Source organism: Momordica charantia (assembly GCF_013281855.1).
Source record: "Momordica charantia cultivar OHB3-1 chromosome 4 unlocalized genomic scaffold, Mcharantia_2.0 BLBB01000004.1, whole genome shotgun sequence".
Classification (NCBI taxonomy): domain Eukaryota; kingdom Viridiplantae; phylum Streptophyta; class Magnoliopsida; order Cucurbitales; family Cucurbitaceae; genus Momordica; species Momordica charantia.
Window position 1 is genome coordinate 25,643,337 of NW_028275162.1, and position 20,647 is coordinate 25,663,983.

General features: G+C 34.2%; 3 protein-coding genes and 1 long non-coding RNA gene across 4 annotated transcripts; 1 reads left to right on the forward strand and 3 right to left on the reverse strand.

The window, feature by feature from the left end:
• Positions 1 to 345: 345 nt before the first annotated feature.
• On the reverse strand, positions 346 to 2,276 carry LOC111006437 (uncharacterized). Its single transcript, XR_015790173.1, has 2 exons — positions 1,517 to 2,276; positions 346 to 1,405 (listed from the first exon to the last, which is right to left on the reverse strand). It is a non-coding gene; the product is annotated as an uncharacterized LOC111006437 (long non-coding RNA).
• Positions 2,277 to 8,738: 6,462 nt separating this feature from the next.
• Positions 8,739 to 10,187, reverse strand: LHCA1 (chlorophyll a-b binding protein 6). The gene is made up of 4 exons (XM_022277792.2): positions 9,922 to 10,187; positions 9,509 to 9,611; positions 9,124 to 9,412; positions 8,739 to 8,971 (listed from the first exon to the last, which is right to left on the reverse strand). The coding sequence occupies exons 1-4, from the start codon at positions 10,116 to 10,118 to the stop codon at positions 8,820 to 8,822; spliced, it is 741 nt and encodes a 246-aa protein (XP_022133484.1). The 5' UTR covers positions 10,119 to 10,187; the 3' UTR covers positions 8,739 to 8,819.
• A 2,275-nt stretch (positions 10,188 to 12,462) lies between these two features.
• Positions 12,463 to 17,380, forward strand: LOC111006580 (rhomboid protein-like protein). Its single transcript, XM_022278586.2, has 8 exons — positions 12,463 to 12,622; positions 12,794 to 12,918; positions 14,665 to 14,725; positions 14,850 to 15,016; positions 15,280 to 15,385; positions 15,488 to 15,690; positions 15,823 to 15,960; positions 17,047 to 17,380. Exons 1-8 carry the CDS (start codon positions 12,599 to 12,601, stop codon positions 17,147 to 17,149), a joined length of 927 nt encoding a protein of 308 aa, XP_022134278.1. The 5' UTR covers positions 12,463 to 12,598; the 3' UTR covers positions 17,150 to 17,380.
• A 296-nt stretch (positions 17,381 to 17,676) lies between these two features.
• On the reverse strand, positions 17,677 to 19,204 carry LOC111006441 (tetraspanin-6). Its single transcript, XM_022278390.2, has 3 exons — positions 18,487 to 19,204; positions 18,067 to 18,368; positions 17,677 to 17,871 (listed from the first exon to the last, which is right to left on the reverse strand). Exons 1-3 carry the CDS (start codon positions 18,958 to 18,960, stop codon positions 17,832 to 17,834), a joined length of 816 nt encoding a protein of 271 aa, XP_022134082.1. The 5' UTR covers positions 18,961 to 19,204; the 3' UTR covers positions 17,677 to 17,831.
• Positions 19,205 to 20,647: the final 1,443 nt, after the last annotated feature.

A 20,647-nucleotide genomic window follows, 5' to 3' on the forward strand; every position in this document is an offset into this window, starting at 1 on the left:
AATATCTCTTGGATGCAAATTTGAAATCTATATACAATACCACTTACGAACTCTTTGATATAAGTTAGAAATGCATTCCATAATTAACTTCTCTCTTATACGTCAAACAGTGTGTACAACTACCGACTAATAATTGTTCTGGCCTCCTCCAATAATCCTAGCTCCCACCCGACATTCAAAAGCTTCCATCTTTTGTATGCCCTTCCATATCCCGCCATGTCACCCACCACCCACAACACACGGGCCAAAATCACACATCGTCAACTAGACAAGAAAAAGAAACCCAGATAAATAATAAGTGACGAAAGGGCCAACAATTTATCGACTGACACAAGACAGTTCGAGTAAAACCAAAAGAAAACGATACGAGTTTATAGAGAGATAATTTACATTACAAATTGTACAATATGGGTGACCATGTTTGGCTAAGATTCTATGCAAATAACCCTAAGCCTAAGAGAGAATCAGTAGCTCTCTCTCTCTACTAAGATATCCTTAATTTTCACAGTTATATATAAAACACAACTGTTATTCTCTAACAAGTGGAACAAAACCCCTATTTCTTCTCTATTTCGTCACTTTTTTTTTCTTCTTCAAAAAATGAAAACCCTATTTTTGATTCCCTGTGATCAGATCTATCTTACTTTCTCCTTCTGGAACCACGCATCACCGCATGATCAGATTTAATTTAACCCATCAGATCAGATCTTGGCCGCAGCTTCCTTTTCCACACGTTTGCTTCCAGCCCCTTCGTATTTTAATCCAGATTCCAATGCGTTTTCCCAATGAGATAGATTAATGTTACATATATTATATAATTACCACAGACATATATAGAGAGAAAATAGCATAAAATTGATAAATAATATATATGTATTTGACTGCGTTTAAATTAGTCACATTTTAATAACAAAGTTTAAAAAAAATCATATAATAAGTTATTGTGAAGCAGATGATATTGGATCAATACATATGAGAAAGTACATTAATGTTTTAAGATATAGAAGGAAATATATATATATATATGTGTGTGTGTGTGTGTGTGTGTGTGTGTGTGTGTAATAATATGGTTTTGGATTTTGATAATGGAAAAAAAGAAAGTAATTAATTAATTAATCCGTTAAATATGGTGAAAGAAATGGATCGGATCCCATTGTGAGAAGCATGCAATAAATGAAGATTTAAAACACAAGAAAAATGGATATTAATAACCTGGTTAAAGCTAAGAACAAATCTCGAACATGGGATAAATTTTTCACCACTGCCAAACAGGGAAAATAGTTTGTAATAAGCAACAAATATTAAATCCAATTTCCAAACACAGAAACCTTAATTGTAAGGGAAATCACGGTGAAACCAAAAAGAAAAATAGACGTACGCCTGTGAGTCTGTGATATTCCCTGATCTGCAAAAACATCATATCAAAGCAAACAAGAAAAATATGAAAAAGAAAAAAAAAAAACCCTAGATTTCTTGAGGAAGAAGAAGAAGCATAAGGTAAACTCAAAAAATTTACCAGTCACAGGACCACGAGGGACCTCGCCATTCCAAACGATGATACGATGTTGTCTGATTTCAGCCTAAACTAGAACAAAAATCTCCCGTTGAGAGAGATTTCGTCCTTATTTATATACCGTAGATCTTCCACATTTTTTTTGAGACGTCAGACATTCTTCGCACCCCGAATAGCATACCTACCCGTCCAATGTCAGTTTTTTCTTTATGCTGCATCTTTGAGGTTAGGCTTTCCTTCAGGGGCTTTTAGGCTGTAGCTGCAATTTAAATTACACCAAAAAATAAAAATAAAAACCCTACACACTACTGTAAATAAAAGCCCGTTTAAAAACAAAACACACACATAAAGGGGATGAAAATTCTTTACATAACTCGACTAATTAAACCACCACTACTGCTACCCATACTACCAGTAACCTGTCTAAAAATTAGAGATTCGAATTTCAACCACCATATATATAATATAACATATAATATATGTGTATATATATATATGGATATGCTTGGCTCCTCATACGCCATCCGCGGAGGCCATCGGCTATGACGGTGAGCTCTACAAATGGCATACAGGGAGCCAGGCATATATATATATATGATGATTGATATATGAAAGAACAAAATAGATGGAGAGAAGCAAAGAATTAGAGGGGGTTGAAAAATGGCCATGGAGTGAAGGGAGGAGAGGAAAAGGATGGAGTATATAAGGAGAGAAGTGAAGGGGGGGAGGGGGAGAGATTTGGGGGTCAAAATCAGAAATGGGGAATTCAAAGCCCCACAAAGACAAAGGGCAAGAGAGATGGCACTTTTGGAAAGACATAATTATATATATATATATATATTTTTTAAAAGCCATGGGGGGATGGGGAATTGCAGAGGGGTTTCCCTCTTAGTCTTCATATAAAGAAAAAAAAGGAAAAAAAATGGTGTGTTTAATTAGAGGGGTAAGCAGAGGGCACTGCAATTCCCCAAGTTAGGGGTTTATGGTGTTTGAAATCTCCTTTTCTGGGTCATAAAGCAAACCTCACTTTTCTCTATTCTGAAACTCATTTTGTCTGGAGTGTTTGGAAACACATGGATTCCTCATCCCCCCATCTCTCCCATCTCCTCTCTTTTTTATTTCCTTTTTATATCTTTTTATATAATAATACCATTATATTTCTTTTCCCACTTTTCTTTTTTTAAAAAAAGAAAAGCAAACAAGAAAATAAACATAATATTGTTAAATTAATGTTTATTATTTTGTATGTATGCACATTCTCGTCTCAGGATCGATATGTATCTCGAGCATAATCCCGGTCTCCAACAATGGAAAAATATTTCTAATACTGCGGGTATTTTTGCTCCTCCTCATGATTAATGGGAGGGGTATGGAAAATTTTGTGTGTACTAACAAATTTGCTTTGTTGGAGATTCGAGGGAGGATTCAAGGGATGTATTTCGAATAGTTAATGGATCTGATTTCGATTCGTGATTATTACACATGTATGATCTTGTAAGATATCTAACATTACGGTATTAATTGGGACGGTTTGAAAAAGAGATCAAGTATATTGCTAATGCGATTACTTTGGGCTAATATTTCTCTGGTTAATTGCTTTTTTTCTTTGGATGATTGGAAAAAAAACAGGTTGTAGACATTAAAAAGCTAGTTGCTTTAGTGTTAATTAAGATAAACTAATCCAACCCCACTTCACCTAATTCACTTATGCTTTATCCCTTTATTTGGGTTTGCAAATGGCCACTTCATGCCTTTTGAGTTCTTTTAGGCCAAAAAGGCCATTTGACTAAAAGAAAAAGGAGGGGAAAATATTGGTCCTACTGTCATTATTTACTTTAAATTCCTTTATCCTCATGTTCATCTAATTTGTCCAATATATCTCTCAATCCCCTCTCATGGTCTTTTTTTTCTTTTTGACTTTCATTTATTTTATATTTATTTATAAATCGTATGTGTGCATGTATATATGTTCTGTATAGAATATTGATATTTTTTTTAGAATAACAGGCAGTTGGGGAGGGGATTCAAACTCATAATCTCTTGGTTTGAGGTATATCGCTGAGCTATGCTCACTTTGGCATATAGAATATTAATCATTAAACTATTAATTAGCAATCTAATACATAAAAGAGTAATATTTATGGTGCTTACGAGTAAATATGTATCGTCCTACTTATCACTATTAAGAATTTGACAATTAGAAATAAAGAAAGATAAAAAAAAAAACTTAAATACTTACTGTAAGTAGGTACCTTCCTAATTATACCACCATTATAAAAAAAAAAAATTTATAGCTATTTATTCTATTTCCTCCCTATTTTTTTATGCATTCATATCCATATCTTTTTAGTTTGTTAATTTTGTAATTGTGGCAAATAGGGAGACCTACCGATTACTAAATACATCAGTTTTATCCTAGGAAAAAATAGTATTATTCTACAGAAAATACTATAAAAGAGGAAACTAATTTTTGTATATTGTATTTTAAAATTTTTAACAACTTGGTTTAGAATTTCTTTTATTAGTCTTCAATTCTATTACAAGAAAATCATGTCATACTTAGATTATAGTCCAATGAGCATTAAAGTAGGTTCATAATTAATACGTGTGAAAATAATTACTTCAAAAAATTGTATGAGAAAACAAAATTAAATAAATATCATTTTTTCTAATTAGGTTTTTGTTTTTATTCATTGAGCAAACAAAAAACTATATTCTAGATATTATAGATTGTTGAGGGTTTTTCAACCCAATTATCTAAACGACAGATTGGTTTGTCTTTCTTTTTTTCCTTAATTTTATCAAATCATTCTAAAATTCAAACCCTAAACCCCTATGCAAGCAAACTGGTCCTATGAGATATGGAGAACAATATGAACCCTAATATTAAACTATTAGACTTTAATTAGAAAATTAACTAATATAGAAAGAAATTATAAACATTTAAAATACACCCATTAATCCATGTAGTTTGACTCTTATGTTGTTTTTGCCCTTGTACTTTCATTTGTACTCCTTTAAATTTTATTTTTTGACAAATATATAAAGAATAAATCTTTTAGTTAAATTTTCATGTTTTTCAATTATTTCTCTTTTTTTATATGTCCCGATTATAACAATACCTATTACTCTACAAACTCATTTGTTATAATTTTAAGGGGCGCTTGCTAAAGTAGCAAAAAGTTAATAGAAATTCGTAAAAGTAGTATCTACTTTTCAATTTTGCAAAATAGTAAAATCTGACATAGAAGAAAGCAAAAGTCGAATATATCTTTGATGAACACGAAGCGCAAATAATAACACATAGCGATGGTTTGATATACTTAATTATGAGTTTCGATACGTCAAGGATATACTTGATATACCTAATATGAATGTTAATATATCAATGGTATGTCTTATATATGCCCGATTTGATATATCTCATCGGGATGGTAAAATCAAAATAACTAAAATATCAAAAATAAAAATTTCAAACATTTTGTCATATATATTTACCTAATTCAAAAGCTTTTGCTATATTGTCCTGTGTGGATGGCGTAGTAGCAAGGACCTTGGACCTTATGATATCACCCATCATTAATTAGGTCATATAGCGTAACACACACGACATCGATTCTAGTCAAAAATAAATAAATAAAAATAAAAAAGAAGTTGTTGGTATCCATTAAAAATTCTCAAATTTTGAATTACACAAGGACTAAAATAATTTAAAAGAAGAAAGGCATTAGAAAAGTAAAAGTGCAAAGACTAAGAAAATGCATATCTTAACATTAAAAAAAGATGGAAAGAGAGAGAGAGAGAAGAATATTCAAATGTTGCAGTTAGAGAACAGCCATTTGCCCACTTGGGAAGATGGGAATTCAACAGAGAAACATATACACCAATTGTACTATTTTTTTAGAGAGAGAGAGAGAGAGAGAGTTAAGAAAATGGTTGGTAGCAAGGGAAAATAGTTATGATGCTTTTTGGGTTGGCAGCAGCATTTGGAAATTGGAAAATGGTCAAAAAGGGACCTCAGAAGAATGGTAATTAAAAATGGCAAAAACAAAAACCAAAACCAAAAAGAATGGACAGATGGATTATATTTGATTGTGATTACATAGTTCAACTGGTTAAGGTATAAACGTGAGATAAATAGAATTTTGAGTTATTTAATTAGTTATTTTTATAATCGGTAAGATCAGCTCAAGAGTAGAATTTTGAGTTATTTCTCTCTTTCTTCCTCTTAAGAATTAATAAACCACTACTTAATCCAAAAGCTTAAACTTAAGTTTGATTCTAACACTTTCCTTTTCATTGAGTCAAATGAGAATATTGAAAATTCAAGTAACTGAAGCTGAAGCTAAACAGCTACTTTCGAAGTAACAGAAGGAAAAGCAACTACTGGCCGCAATTTTTCTCGTTCTTCTCAGAGTATCCATTCACTCGAAACCGATCTGCTTCTATTTCGACTTTCTGTAAGTAGGACTGAGCTTTTCCAGCTATTCAATTATTGCTCTCTCGTAGAGTTCTTCTGAACTTTGAATTGTTTTCAAGATTCTCTGTTTTCGATTATCTAATAAATCATCCGTAAAAAAGCTTAGCTACACACATGATTCAATGCAAATAGAAGGACATTGTGCGTTCCTCAACCCATATACAAGGCTTCTAATTAAAACAAGATCTATTTGTGTTTAGCTACCGTACTCCCATGGCATAGTTTTTAGTCCTTGAATTTTAACATGATTAAAGTAATCATTCGATCGATCAAAGATTCAAATCCACACCCGAGCTAATTAAGAAAATGAGGGTCAGGAAAGAAAAGAAAGACAAGTGTGGGGGAATCATGGTGTCAGAAATTGAATGATATTGAAAGTCCCCTTTACTTGGTTTTGTGCCAAACTGATGCATTTTTTTTGTCCCCCTTCTGTTTGTTGTTTGTACCCAAAATGTGTCTCACGGTTAGATTCTACTCCATCTCCCACTCTCTCTTCTTCTTACTTCTTACTTCTTACTTCTTTCTTCTTACTTCCTTTTCTTTTACTCTCTCTTCACTCTTCCCAAATAATCCCCTCATCTCTCCTTTTCATGCCAACCAACATTTTTATAACCCAAACAAAATTTTACTCCCCTAAACCCTATATTATTATACCAAAAAAAAAATAAAAAAAAATACTCATTCCCAATATTCATTTTTACCCTACCTCTTCAAACAAAACCAAATGGGTTTTCGAGAGATCGAACCGGGTCTATTTTCTAAGTTGTACGTATACGAGATAGTTTTGCTTAAATTCTAGGTTTATCTATGAAAACCCAAATGGGTTTCGAGAGATCGAACCAGATATGATATGAATTTCTTATTAGACAATGAAAAACTTATGATGTGTTTGGTTGAACCGATATAATATGAATTTCATATTAGACAATAGAAAACTTAGGATGCGTTTGGTTGGTGATTTCAATGAAAAACAAAGTTTTGTTCTTTGTTTTTAGTGTTTTCAGGTATGTGTTTGGTAGCAAATTTGGAAATTAAATCTCATTTTTAAAAAATTTATAATATATTATAAGTTTACATGTTAAAAAAATAAAATAAATTTATAATCTGAAATAATATATTTATAAAAGTTTTTATCTTTTTATTTAATATAATTTTGCATTTTAAAATTTTAAATTCAAAATCTGAAAAACAAAGGTTGTTTTAAGAATTTTCTACAAAATACATAATCCAAAATTGCCAATCAAACAAGCTTTTAAGCGACCTATTAAAACTCTAAAAATTTAGGAAACAAACTTATAGTTTTTTTTTTTCTTTTATAAATAAATAGCTGGGAAGTTTGGGGAGAAAATGAAAAAAAAGAAAAAGAAAAAGAAATTCAAAGAAACAGAAAAGGTGGAGCAGAGCAAAGTGTACCTTATTATTCTCTTTTTCTTTCACATTTTATAAAAGAACGTGAAACCCCAGCTTTCCCCTTATGCAACCCTGGACATCATTATTACCCTCACCTTCATACCCTCCTTCCAGCCTTATTTTATTTAATTACTTCCACAAACAATAATAAATCAATTTTTTTCTTTTCTTTTATAATATGCTTTTTATAGTAGTAATATAAAATACTTTTATTATTGCTATTTCTTCTTATGGTTCAGTAATTATATTTATGTCAAAATTAAAATATAATAATAATACATTTTCCCCTCAAGTTTTGTTTTTGAGTCAAATTTTTCTTTCAAAAAATTGAACGTTGGATGCCACTCTTTTTACAACATCTTTTTTTTCTCTCTTTTGTTTTTGTCTCTTTTAACTTTTATATATATATATATATATATATATATATATATATGATATGATATAAAATCGTCTCTCTCACAACTTTGTGGTGATGATTTAATTTAAGTTAATTTAATTTATTACTTAATTAAACAGTTGTACTTGTAATTTTTTTTCTCAAAAATATAAAAACAAAAATAATACAAAAACTGGTGTTCGTTCTTTGTTTTTTTTTTTCTTCCACTGACTTTATAAACTGAGTCATCAGAAAATGGAAATGAATTGGTTTGCTTATGTTTGTGATCCTGTTGGGTCACTTTATCTGGGCCTATGTTCCAGTTTTCATCGTCTAAAGCGGCCCATTCATCTGGGCTTCTTGTTCAGGTTTATGGGCCTTTAGCCCAATGGTCCGAAATGATCTTTTGGGGCTCACTTGTACCACTTACTTGGGCAATTAGATTGGGCCAAAGCCCACCAGTATCCCATTATAGAAAGATGAAGAGGGCTGGAGATCGTCATTTTCAATCAATAAGTAGTCAATAATAGCCATGTTCTTTTGTGCTCTAGATTGGTATTAATATGATCTCGAAGTAGCAATATCTTTCTCAATATACTTGATTTTTTTCTTGAAATTATACTTGAAGATTAGTTCTACCTCGTGAGTTAGGACTAAACATCTATTTATTCGAAATACTTTGGCTAAATTGTTACATACTAAAATTTGGAGGCTGAATCTATCTTAAGTCCAGCTTTAGAAATCATTCATTCGAGGCAAAATAATATAACCGTGTCCGAGAAATTACATGGTTAAATCCTTGCTTATACTTTCTTCAGGCTGCAGCAAAATAGATTAACACAAATAATGGAACTTTAAACTAAATGATGCTTCTTTTTTTTTTTTCCTCCTCTTCCGATGGAACTCCAAGCACAAAAATGAAGGTGAATATCAAGCTACACAGCAAATACCAAGCCATATAGAGAGGGAAACCCTTGAGTTTAGATTTAGATTGAGTACACAGAAATTTAATTACAAATTGGTATGATTTAGTACAAAATTCAAGGCGAAATATTTCTGGGGATGATAATGTCGCCAATGTTGTTGTGCCATGGGTCAGCCAAGTGAGTTGCCAAGTTCTCCAATGGCCCTGTTCCTGGGTATGCCGATTGTTGCACACAGAACCCAACAAAAGCCAACAGCGCTAGCCGTCCTACACACCAAACAATCATATCAACTCCGCAGCCAAGACTAAAATAAGTGCTTTTTAAATTTAAAAGCACTTCTAGATATGATAAACTTAAGTGGGAGTGTTTTAGCCTAAATCTTCTTTATAAGATTGAATTTGTGCAGAGTTAAATATACCATTTTTTATCTCTTTGACTTTGTATTCCTTCAACTTTTCAGGGTCCTTTGAGTAGCCCAATGGGTCGAAAGCACCACCAGGGTACTTCTTCTTCTCAGGGTCTTTCTCCATGCTGCGCTGGTGCTCTACAAAGGCAATGGCAAGGAACTCAATGACCAGAATGGTGGGCAAAGTTCCCCATGGAACTGGCTGCCCCAAGTAGGTAGCTTGGCCTCCTGGAACTGCTGCCCATTCCTGAGCTTTCACCCAGTTGCCCAAACCCAACGCCTCTGGTACCAAAATCCCTGGCTGGAAAAACAGAACAAAGATCATAAAAATTCATCACTTGTGGAGAAAAAGGAGAATCCCCATCATCTCCGAAGCAACTGAATTCGGGAAACTTACAACAGCAAGCATGGCCCATCTGCAGTGAATCAGCTCAGACTCCTTGAACCTCTCGAGATTCTCTGGCACTTCTCCCAACCGAAGAGGGTCAAAGCCAAAATCACTGTTAAACATAACCACACATCTCAAACATCTAATTTAAGCTGATGGGTCATAGTAAATTTAACACTCCCCTCTGTTTGAAACTTAGCAAAAGATCAGCACTTAATCCAAGAGTCTGTCTAAACTGTTAGGTTACGATAAATTTAATCTTTTATTAAGTTCTATAACAGTCTTAACATAGTAATCTATAAATCACAGAACCCAAAACACTGTCTGGATTCGCAGGGACATTTCATCAAACACCTATACAGCAATCATCCAACATCAACAAAAATCACCAGATTTCACGAAACAGAAAGAATTTCCAATACCCGGGGGCTGAGCCGTCGAGGTACGGCGGGCGGGGCTGGCCGGGCATCCATTCGGCGGACATGGAGAAGCGCGAGGAGGCATTGGCGCCAACGCCGGAAATTGGGACTGCGGCGGCGAACTTAGACTTGGAGGAGGAGAGGACGGAGGGGAAGGCGGTGGTGGCAATGCCGCAGCTCATCAAGGTGTTGGAAGCCATTGAAAAGCGGTGGGAGAGATTGAGAAGAAGGAGAGAGATTGAGGGAGTGGGAATGGAGGAAGAAGAAGGGGGAGAAGGGGGACTAAAAGCAGCTGCAATAGAGAGATTGGGGAATCTAAAGCTTGGGTTTCATTGGCTAACTGTGGGTTGGTTTTTCGCTCTCATTGGGCCACGTCGAACTTTGTCAATCCATTTATTTGGTGACGTGGCATATCCAGTTGGGTTGGGAATCTGGATCGTAGGATTGCGTGGTGGAGATTGCTTCATTCGGAAATAGCAGTGATAAATCTGATATTGGATATAACAGGAGAAGAAATAAAATATCCTAAATCTATTTTAAAAGAACAATTGGGTAATGTCTCACCATCACAAAAAAAAAAAATAATAATAATAAAAAAAAACACTAATATTTATGTTGTTTAAAAAAAACTAAAACTATGTTATGATTAAATCACTAATAAATTTAAATACTTAAGCTGATTGATTATGATGTATTTAATCATTTATAGAATATCTAACCGATACGTTTTTGGAAGTAATCCAAAAATGACAATTATCTACTGAACAATGGAATATAAATTATCGAGATTTTAATTAACAACGTGTTGCCTCAAATGATCACAAATTTGTTTTTTTTTTCCTGTTAGCTCAACAATATATTTAGAGTGGAGATCTGAATTTTCAAACCATTTTAACCGACAGCATATAAATTGATCAATACTTAAATTGGTGATGATAACTAATATTGAGCATTAAGAGATGTCGTGATTCTTTTTAGGTCAGGTTATGTGATAAATTTGAGTCAAATGAGCACCGATGAGAAATGGGTGTGTCAATGCTTGCAAGCTAAAAGATTTTTTGAGCTAAACATGACTAAGCAAAGTCTAACATAATAGTTTATCTAAATTAAGTTGACCAACCTATAATGTGTGTTATTATTAAGAATTGTGATTTGAGATGTTGTCGTCTAAAAAATTGGTTTGATGACGAGTTTGTCGTATCAAGTGGATAGATAAAATATGTCATTTTAATTATCTACTCAATATGTTACCTATGCTAAAATATTTCGTATCAAATTTTAATTTTGATTTATATCTGGTAAAGACACGTGTTTCTCTTTTAGACAGAATTAAGATACATGCGTAACTCAATCATTGAAGTATCTCTATTATTTTATTTTTTTTATTTTTTACAAGGATTTGAAGTAGTTATCCACTCACTCTAAAAAATTGTGCATTAAAAAATAAATAAATAATTAGAATATGTGCCATATTCTAGGCATGTCACGTACACTAATTATGTCATGAATATAGAGTATACATGCAAAAAATGAAAAAAAAAAAGGTTTGTAACTTATGTGGTTATGGTACTTTTGACATTTGTAGTGTTTGATGTTTTTGTTTTATAATAAACATTTTCAATACTATTTATAATAAACTTTTAGAAACGTAACAATGAATCAAAGAATTTTATGAACAAAAAATTAAAAGATAGATTGATTATCCATAATCAATTCAAACGGTCATAAATTGAAATATTCATCTCACATGTTGTACTAAAAAAATATTATAATAAGACTTTTTTTTAGTTCAACTATTTTGAGATGGTATTAGGTGATTTATCCACCTAGTCATGTTCAAATGGACTCAATTATAGTAAGATTTGTAATATAAATGACTCCGATCATATTTGTTAGGCTACATTTTTAAAATATTAAGACTAGTTTCAATTATACCCATATCATTTTAAAAAGATTTACTACTATCATTGTCCTTAAAAACAAATAAAAATAATTATTTTTATTTATTTACAAAATTTATAAAAGGATTTTTTTTATATAAATATAAATGTGTCAAATTTTAAAAAAGAAAAAAAACACTGGAACAAAATTAATTTATTGATCTAAGTACAGTTGAAACTTATGTCAAAATTAAGATAAAATTATTATAAAGAAGATATAAAAATTGAGATGTTTTAACTCATGAGAACCCAATCATAGAGATAAAAACTTGTATTTTAATTGTCAACGTGGGTATAGTTCGTCAAAACGAGTATAGGTCAGTGTTAATGTTCCCCTAAAGAGGTTGAATTCTGGTATGTTTATTTTACTTAAAAAAACCATGTTTTAACTTTTAACCCTATTTTTAAAATACAAAGAGATGAAGGTGTAATTTGCAAATATACAATTTCTTAAGAAACAAGCATGGGAAGAGGAACTTGATGACGTGTGCTTCCCGCAACCAAATCATGGTCAAAGCAAACTCAGAAGTAAACATGATCTGCCGTCTCCACATGGTCTGCAGCATAGTACGCTACGCCTCACCGCACCCAATAACCCACTTTTTACGTTACGATCTTCCCAGCTTCCCCCCTTTAACCCCAAAGTCTCCGGCAACGCAAAATAGTCCATATTTAGCACAGAATTCCGATCACCGCCGTGCTCTGTCCAAATTGACGGCCACCATCCACCGTCTCCGCCCATGAGTACTCCAGCAGTTCCGGGGGTGAGCTCCGTTTCTATTATTTCTTTTGATCTCTTCAAATTGGTTGTCCACAAGTCGCATTCAGATCTCGTAGTTCGTCTTTTCTATCTTCGAATGTGTATGCCAGATCTTGGCATTTTCTCACAATTCGGTGACATTTAGATTGGTGTTTTTTTATTTCTTGTGTGGCAGGGGTCTGGGTTGTTTACTGGATTCACCAAGCTATGCAAGGGCTTAGCCGTTGTGCTGGTTGGCGGGCATATCTTGGTTCAGTTTTTTCCTGCAGTTGTTAACTACCTCGCTCTCATTCCAACCAGGTAGTTTTGGTACCTATGTTTTTCAAGCTTTAGCGATTTTGGTTTATGAATTAACGGTAGTAGAAACTATATAAAGCTGATGTAGTTTCATGGTGGAATCGGTACGAAACGTACGTTGTTGAAGTAATGCCTGTGGGTTGCTGGTTAGAAATATAGATGTCTTGTCTAGTTGAGAGTTAGTTAGGAAAGAATCGAGAAACTTGTGATCACTGATAGAAATTACTTGAATTCTTGTGTCTGCTAGGATTTGAGGTGGGAAGGTATTTGTTACAAGTTTTGAATGTAGCTTAGTTGTGGGATTGATGAAAGCCAGTCGGTAGTTTAGTTGCCATGCTTAGAAATTCAGTAGTAATTGAAAATTGCAATGACTCTGTTGATCCCTATATTTAATTTATTGGCTATATCATCCGGGTAGTGTTCTGCCCTTCTTCACAATAAAATATTTATTTGATAGCAAGTAGCAACAGATCTTCCGAGCAAGCTTTAAAATCTTATTTCATGCTACACAATCCACTGCTTTAGGATACCAATGGTTGCGTTCAAGGGGCAAGGGTGTACTGTTTTGATATACAGAAACTCTCTCATTTTTTTAATGGTGAAGAATCCAGCATGTAACCAGATGATTTAACTGCAAATCAATCCGAATTATTAATTCTGCTAAATAAATAGAGGAAGCATCCTCTCATGGGTGTAAAATGTGAATCCCTTATTATTCTTAATTGGCTTTAGATATTTAACTACAGTTCTTTTTCCTGATAGAAAACAAAATTTTATTACAAGAGTAGAAAAACAGAAAATCTGCTAGAGAAGGAAATTATGGAAAAAAATCAAGCCATCTAAGGTACAAATATGCAAAAATTATCCCAAAATCTAAATGTTTGCACTCTTGGACCAGCAAGAAGTAAAAAATAAATAAGACCTTCTTTTCCAACCTAACTACCCAACGATGAGTTGAAACTGATATATCCAGTATGGCCTCAATTTTTTACTAGCCATCTTCTAAACATATTCTAATTAGATAGAGAATCCACACTTTCTAGGGAGACCTAACAGACGTTAAGTTTAAAAGTATCTTAATACCCATAATTATAGCAATCGAAATGGAGAAAATATCACTTACCGAAGACCCATTAATTTATGCAAAACATGATGACGGATGTGATAACATAGGTAATGGAACCTCGATCAACTGTAAGTTAGGGACTCATGAGTTTTTGTCTAAAGTGGACATATCATTCACACTTGATAGATTAATAGATTAGTAGAAGATACTTGCTTATCCAGTTGCGATGCAGTAAACATGAATGCATGCCACGTGAGTAATTTTCCTCATAAGGAGTTTGAATTTTGGCATGATACATTTCTTTTTCTTTCCCATTGCCATTCTATTAGATATTCTGTTCATCAAAATACCAAAATTATCATTATCTTTCAGTTATCTACCAACATTTTTCACTGCTCATTTTCACATATATAGAGTTATCAAGGTCATATTGAATCTCTGGCTCTATAACTATAACTATAAAACTATTCATCGCAACGCAGAAATTCATGCCCCTTTTCATCTATTTATTAATTTTATTTCTTTGATGTGGGAGTATTCCCCCTTTAGTATAGGAATTGATTAAGTACAGAGATGGCCTTAGTATGTGACATACTTTCGAGTTGTTAAATTTAAATGGCAAGTGCATAAACTATAACTACATATAGCTGGGTCATTCATTCCTTTGAACTTCTATTTTGTAGGACAATTCCTTTTGCCTGGAACCTCTTAACTGCTGGTTATGTTGAACAGTCAGTATATGGGGTATGCACTTGCATTGTCATACACTACTATTTCCCAGCTACAGGACAATAATTTTGAACTTTTCTCATTATTATTTAGTCAGTCTCCACTGGAAGTTAGACTCATCAAGAGCCATATATTGCAGGTGGTTGCCAGCACAATTGGTCTCCTTTTTGTTGGGAAGCTGCTTGAACCCATATGGGGCTCTAGGGAATTTTTGAAATTCATCTTTGTAGTCAATTTTCTAACTTCTTTATGTGTCTTTATCACAGCGATTGCCCTGTACTATATCACGCAGGAGGAAAGTTATCTGTAAGTGCTACTGAGTCCTCGTGCATCAGGACAATTTTTAGGCATACTTGTGTACATGTCTTTAACTGATAGAGCTCTCTGTGGATTTTGTCACTAAGACTGTTTAATCCATTCGAAATTTCATTTGAGTAAATTTTGTCTGATTCATTCCCATCTAAGTATTTACAGTCTCATTTTATCAACTCCTCTTTAAACGTGTTTCATTTCTGTTTTGCCTCTTAGTTTACCCAGTCATCTTATTTTACATCGTTTTGTGGTCTTAGCTATATGCCCATATCTGGTTTCTATGGGATTCTAGCTGGGTTCTTGGTTGGGATCAAACAAATCATACCTGATCAAGAGTTACCATTATTGAAACTAAGAGCTAAGGTATGAAAAATGTTGATAATAGGCACATTCAAATTTCGGAATAATATTTTTTCAGAATTTTACTTGACCCTCCTTCTGGGCTTTGTCTGCAATTTTATGCAGTGGTTGCCATCTCTTGCTTTATTAGTATCCATTGCCGTAAGCTTTTGGACAGTAGGGGCAGCAACATATCTCCCAACAATAATATTTGGAACATACATAAGCTGGATTTATCTGAGATACTGGCAGAGGAAACCTGAAGCTAAACTGAAAGGCGATCCAAGTGATGATTTTGCATTCTCTACATTCTTCCCAGAACTTTTACGGTATATTGTTTTATCATTAAGCTTTTTCTACCTTTCAAGCTTCTCTTTCCCATATTTTCAGGAATATTCTGCGTTCTCCCTCTCCATACTCCATAATCATAGTGTATTGTGACTCTTGATGGTTCTGTGCAGGCCAGTCATTGATCCAGTTGCATCAATATTTCATCGTCTGCTTTGTGGAAGATCTGAATCTTCTAACAATGCTGACGATTATACTGTTGGAGGCGCCCCGTTGCCTGGTTCAGACCCCATTGAGGCATCTCGGAGGAGGTAATTTTTTTATGCTTCTCTTCTGGCTTGTAAACTTGATCATACTCCATCTTGAAATACTACAAATGTTATCCACTTTTAGCACCTTCTCTAATTTGTAGAATGTGGCACAAAAAGGTTCCTGTGTAAGCTCTTTAGATTTCTAATCCTATCTGGAAATAGAGAAGCAATATTAAGGTGGTGAAAATAGAAGTAGTGTAAATAGAGGAAGGAGAGAACAGCGGAACTGAATCTGAGTAGTTCTCTATTGTAGTTAGTGGCACAAGGTTAAGAAGGTTACTGTGCACCTTTTTCTAATTATTTTTTTCTTATGGAAGCTCTTAAGGTTTCTAATTCTATCTGGAAATAGAGGCAATATCAAGAACGTGAAAGTATAATGCTGTAAATGGAGAGACAAAGAGGGGAAAACGGAAGGAACTGATATAAGTAGCTATTTTTGTTTTAAATGGCGAGCAAGATGGCAAGAATTCTAAATTTAAAATTTAAACACATCATTTCGAAATTTCCTTTTAACAAAAAGTTGGTGCAAATTAGGGGAATGTTTTCAAATTAAATATTTTTGTGTATAATTTTCAATTTCAAGTATTGATTGCCTCTCTCCCCACTTTAAATATGCTTCTTTTCATCATCTATGCTCTATGTCTGCACAAGATGTTGCCCTATTAACCACCCACCTTGACGAACATTGTTGGCAAACTTCTTCTAAAAGGAAAAACCGTAGAAAGGGGGGTGACAGGGTGTCAACCCACAGGGAAGCTAGACGAAATCACAAGGCTAGGATAATTTTAAAAGGGCTTAGTATTAAGTGCCCCAAGAAGAAGATTGTTGAACAAACGGTTATTACATTTGTTTGTGCACTAATCATAACTTTTCAAGGGTGTTTAGATTGAAAGGTACAAAATAGAAACAGAAAAAAATTCTACAATTGCTCTGTTCATTGGAAGTGAAACTAGTCACTACTTGCTACTTGTTGGCCACGAACTATAGCAATGAATATAAACTTGAAGGAAATCTGTGTAATAAATATAACAAAAACTTAGTGGAGAGGAGAATACTCATGGAATTTGAATATTCTACTCATTGCAGAGAAAGGGGAGCTAGAGCTTTGGAAGAAAGACTGGCAGCAGAGAGATTGGCTGCAGCCAGAAGTGCTCAAGAGTCGGGAAGAGATGCGACCGATAACGTCTGATTGATTATATTGTGGTCATCTGATAGAGTCTACGTTTGTCGATTAATTTGGGGATTGTGCAGTATATCAAGAGGCCCTCTTTTCTTTATTCTGAGATGCAATTTTGTTTTGCACATTCCTAGTGTGGTCCCTACTCCTTGGGTTACAAAAATGTTGCTTCTTTTGTGCTTTGCAGCATTTGGGATTTATCTGTATACAGCACCAAATATATAGAGTAGAATTTCTACATAAGTTTCTCCCACTGCCTCGAAACTCTTTGCTCTGCTAAATATGTGTCTGAAACACTTTTTTTTTTGACCCAGGGGTTAATTTTAACTTGAATTCTTTATTGGGAATCTGAAACTTTGACTCTTACCAGATAAAGTAATTTGCAAAATTTAAGGTAATCAATGTGTGTTTTAGACGGTTTTCTTGCACCATAATGATCTAACAAAGTAGATTAGCAACTTTACACCTGTTGGTATTGAATGTTGGATAATTTTCAAAGTCAGTAAGGCAAAAAATAAAGTAGTGGTGTGACAATAGGATAAAAAAGTAAACTTCATCATGTACTTAAAGTAGCATAAGATCACTGCATGAAAAGAAAGCCCTGGAAATACCCATTCCCTGTTTCACTGGAATCGAAAAACTGAACTTCATTTTCCCAACTTTAGGATACCAAAGAACACAGGCATGTACACAGTTAGTAAAGCTGCTCTTTCCTATCCTCCAACCATCTCCACCTGCCAGAACAAAAGTTGTATCGTCAAACTTTAGCCGTTGAATTTGAACTAAAACAAGTCTCCAACTTAAACGTAGCTTAATTTGTTAAGACACTGATAATCAATCCTAACTAATAATCTGTAAGTTATTTATTGGTACATTTCATATCACTTCAATATATGTAAGATGTTTAGACAAAGCAATAGATTACTTACATCTTGTAGTCCCATCTGGGTTGGATTTTGGTCATTCGATTCTCGCCATATGAGTAATCTGCTCCGGCTCGTTTGGTGTTTCGGAATGCGCAGCAACCGATGGAATAAACGCCAATGAGGAAAATGAGCATCACAACATTGAGAACAGAGAGCTTACGCCAGTCCCCTCTGGCAGTCTCAAGCACTCCAGCCTTGCATGAATCACACTCGTAGCACAGCACGTTGGGCGCACCGTTCCACCGGTAGCAATCGGGGTCTTGCGCGTTCTCGCTGCATGAAGCTGGTGGCCTGCAGCAACCCGACTGCACCCAAATTTTACTCGAGCTTTATTATTTCCTCTTAGCAGCTCACTTTTGTTATGAAAATTTTTAATGCTTGCCTTGTTAAGTAAATTTTAGAACAGAAAATGTTAGAGACTACCTGAATGGGAGTGATATCTCTCTGCAAATAATTAAGAGGAGTCCAAGAGGAAAGCTTGTTACAAGTATTAGACCCCAAAATGCAGCTCCTAATAGCCATCCAATTCCGAGGATCATCAACTCTATGCCTGAGCCACTCTGAATAATCCCCCAGCCCATGTTCTCCGCCGCTGCCCCCGCCCTTACTCGCCACGACGAGGCCGAAAAGCGTGAGCCCCAACAGCGTGGCAATGAGCAGCAACATGACAAACAAATAGAGCCACAGCGCCCAGGCGACGTTGAAACAGGCCCCCACGAACCCCGTCAGCGATATCAGCAGCACGACGAACCCGAGCACGAGCAGCGGCGTCTGCAGGAACCCCTCGCACGTCGTGCTGTTCCTCGCCATCCACAGCGCTCCCCCAATTATGGGAATGGAGGCTATTAGAGTTAACAAGTTGAGTAGCCCGATCACTGTGTTACTGAATTTGTTCATCTCTCTGTTTTCTCTTGTTTCTTCTCTGGATTGGCACTGCTTGTTTTGTTTGTGAGGTGGCTGTGAGTGAGAGAGGGAAATGGAGGCAAATTTGATTTGATTGTTTGCTTTTCTTTTGTTGTTGTTTTACTTTTGTTTTTTTGGGTTTTCGATGCTGCTCAAAGGGAAAGAGCCCGCTGGAAAATGTCTCTGTAACTTGTGCTCCGCTTTTGTTTGCTGCCAACTTTTTTTTCCCAATATTCATTAGTTTATTTTCCCCCATACTTAGCGTCTGAAATTTATGCCTTAAAAGTATTATATTCTTCCTAGCTTTAAATAATATGTCATGGATATGTTAAATTACAATTTTTAGTCTGTCTACTTTTTTTTTTTTTTTTTCTAATGGGTTTCGGGGGATTGGTTAGAAAATAATTTTCCAAAATCACTTTTTTTTTCCTTCTTTTTAGCTGTCTTGGCATGGATGGCGGAGCATGGAAGGAAGAAAGTTTCTTCTAATAAATCCCTAAAATAATAAATCCCTAAAATTTAAAAAGTATATGAATGTACTGATAAGTGTCTCATAAATTATATTTTAGAAAATTGAAAAATTATCTATTAATTATTAAATATAAAATTGAAAGTTCGACGGCTTATTAAATATTTTTAAAACTCTAGACTTTAAAAGTTTTAAAGTTTATGAAGTTCTATTCACATAGTGACCAAAATTTTTACGTTAGTTTGCCACCCTGAAATTGTTAGTGTTGATATTATATACTTATGGTTCCACCCGTGTCTTCATAAATGACTTTTTTTTTAAATAGTTTTTTTGGGCAAATATTTTCATAACAAATGACAGTTTTCTTTTTCCTCCAGAACTTTACAAATAACCACGAACGAAAAATTTGTAGCCTAAAATCATGAAAGAAACAACCAATACATGAATAAAATTAATCATTAATAGTCAAAGCGATCATAGTTCAGCGGTAATTGGCATATACTTCCAACCAACAAGAGGTTATGAGTTCGAACTTGAAGTCGGTTCCCCTAGTGAGAGAAATCGGGTCCCATATTCGAGCAATTACATTAATATATATAATTACGAAAGTGCCATTATGAAGCCAGTCTAAAGAAGAGGCATCTATTCTTTATCAAATTTCTAAAGGCACGCAAAGAACTTTGAATTTCCGTAATTTGGTCATAGCATATTCTTTCTATTTCAGTAGTAGGAAAGGAATGGAATGCTGCGGTAGAAAATGGGGGAGCAAAATTATATAATGCAGTCGCGAGTTGTGGCGGTCTTTAATAATTGTTGAGGGTAAGTTCAAAATTTGTTTGTCTTCACTGACCGTTTGATGTAACTCAAAATATAATTTTTAAATTCCCTGTCTCACCTCCAATAATATAACATAGAATCACTAGTCATTTTGCCTCAACCTGTCTTGAATAATTTATCTTTTTAGGAGAGGTTTGGTCCACTATTAATAAGTTAGATTTATTTAGTTTAATAATTAGGAATTAAATATGCTTTTAAGTTTTATCTTAGGAACAAAAATTATATAATGTAGTAACCACAACCGTCGTAGTTGCTCCTTAATAATTGTTCAATGTAAGTTCAGTTTATCAATAATATAATATAAAATTGCTCCAACCCTGTTGCATAATTTCTCTTTTTAGGAGATAGTGTGGTCCACAATTAACAAGTTAATTC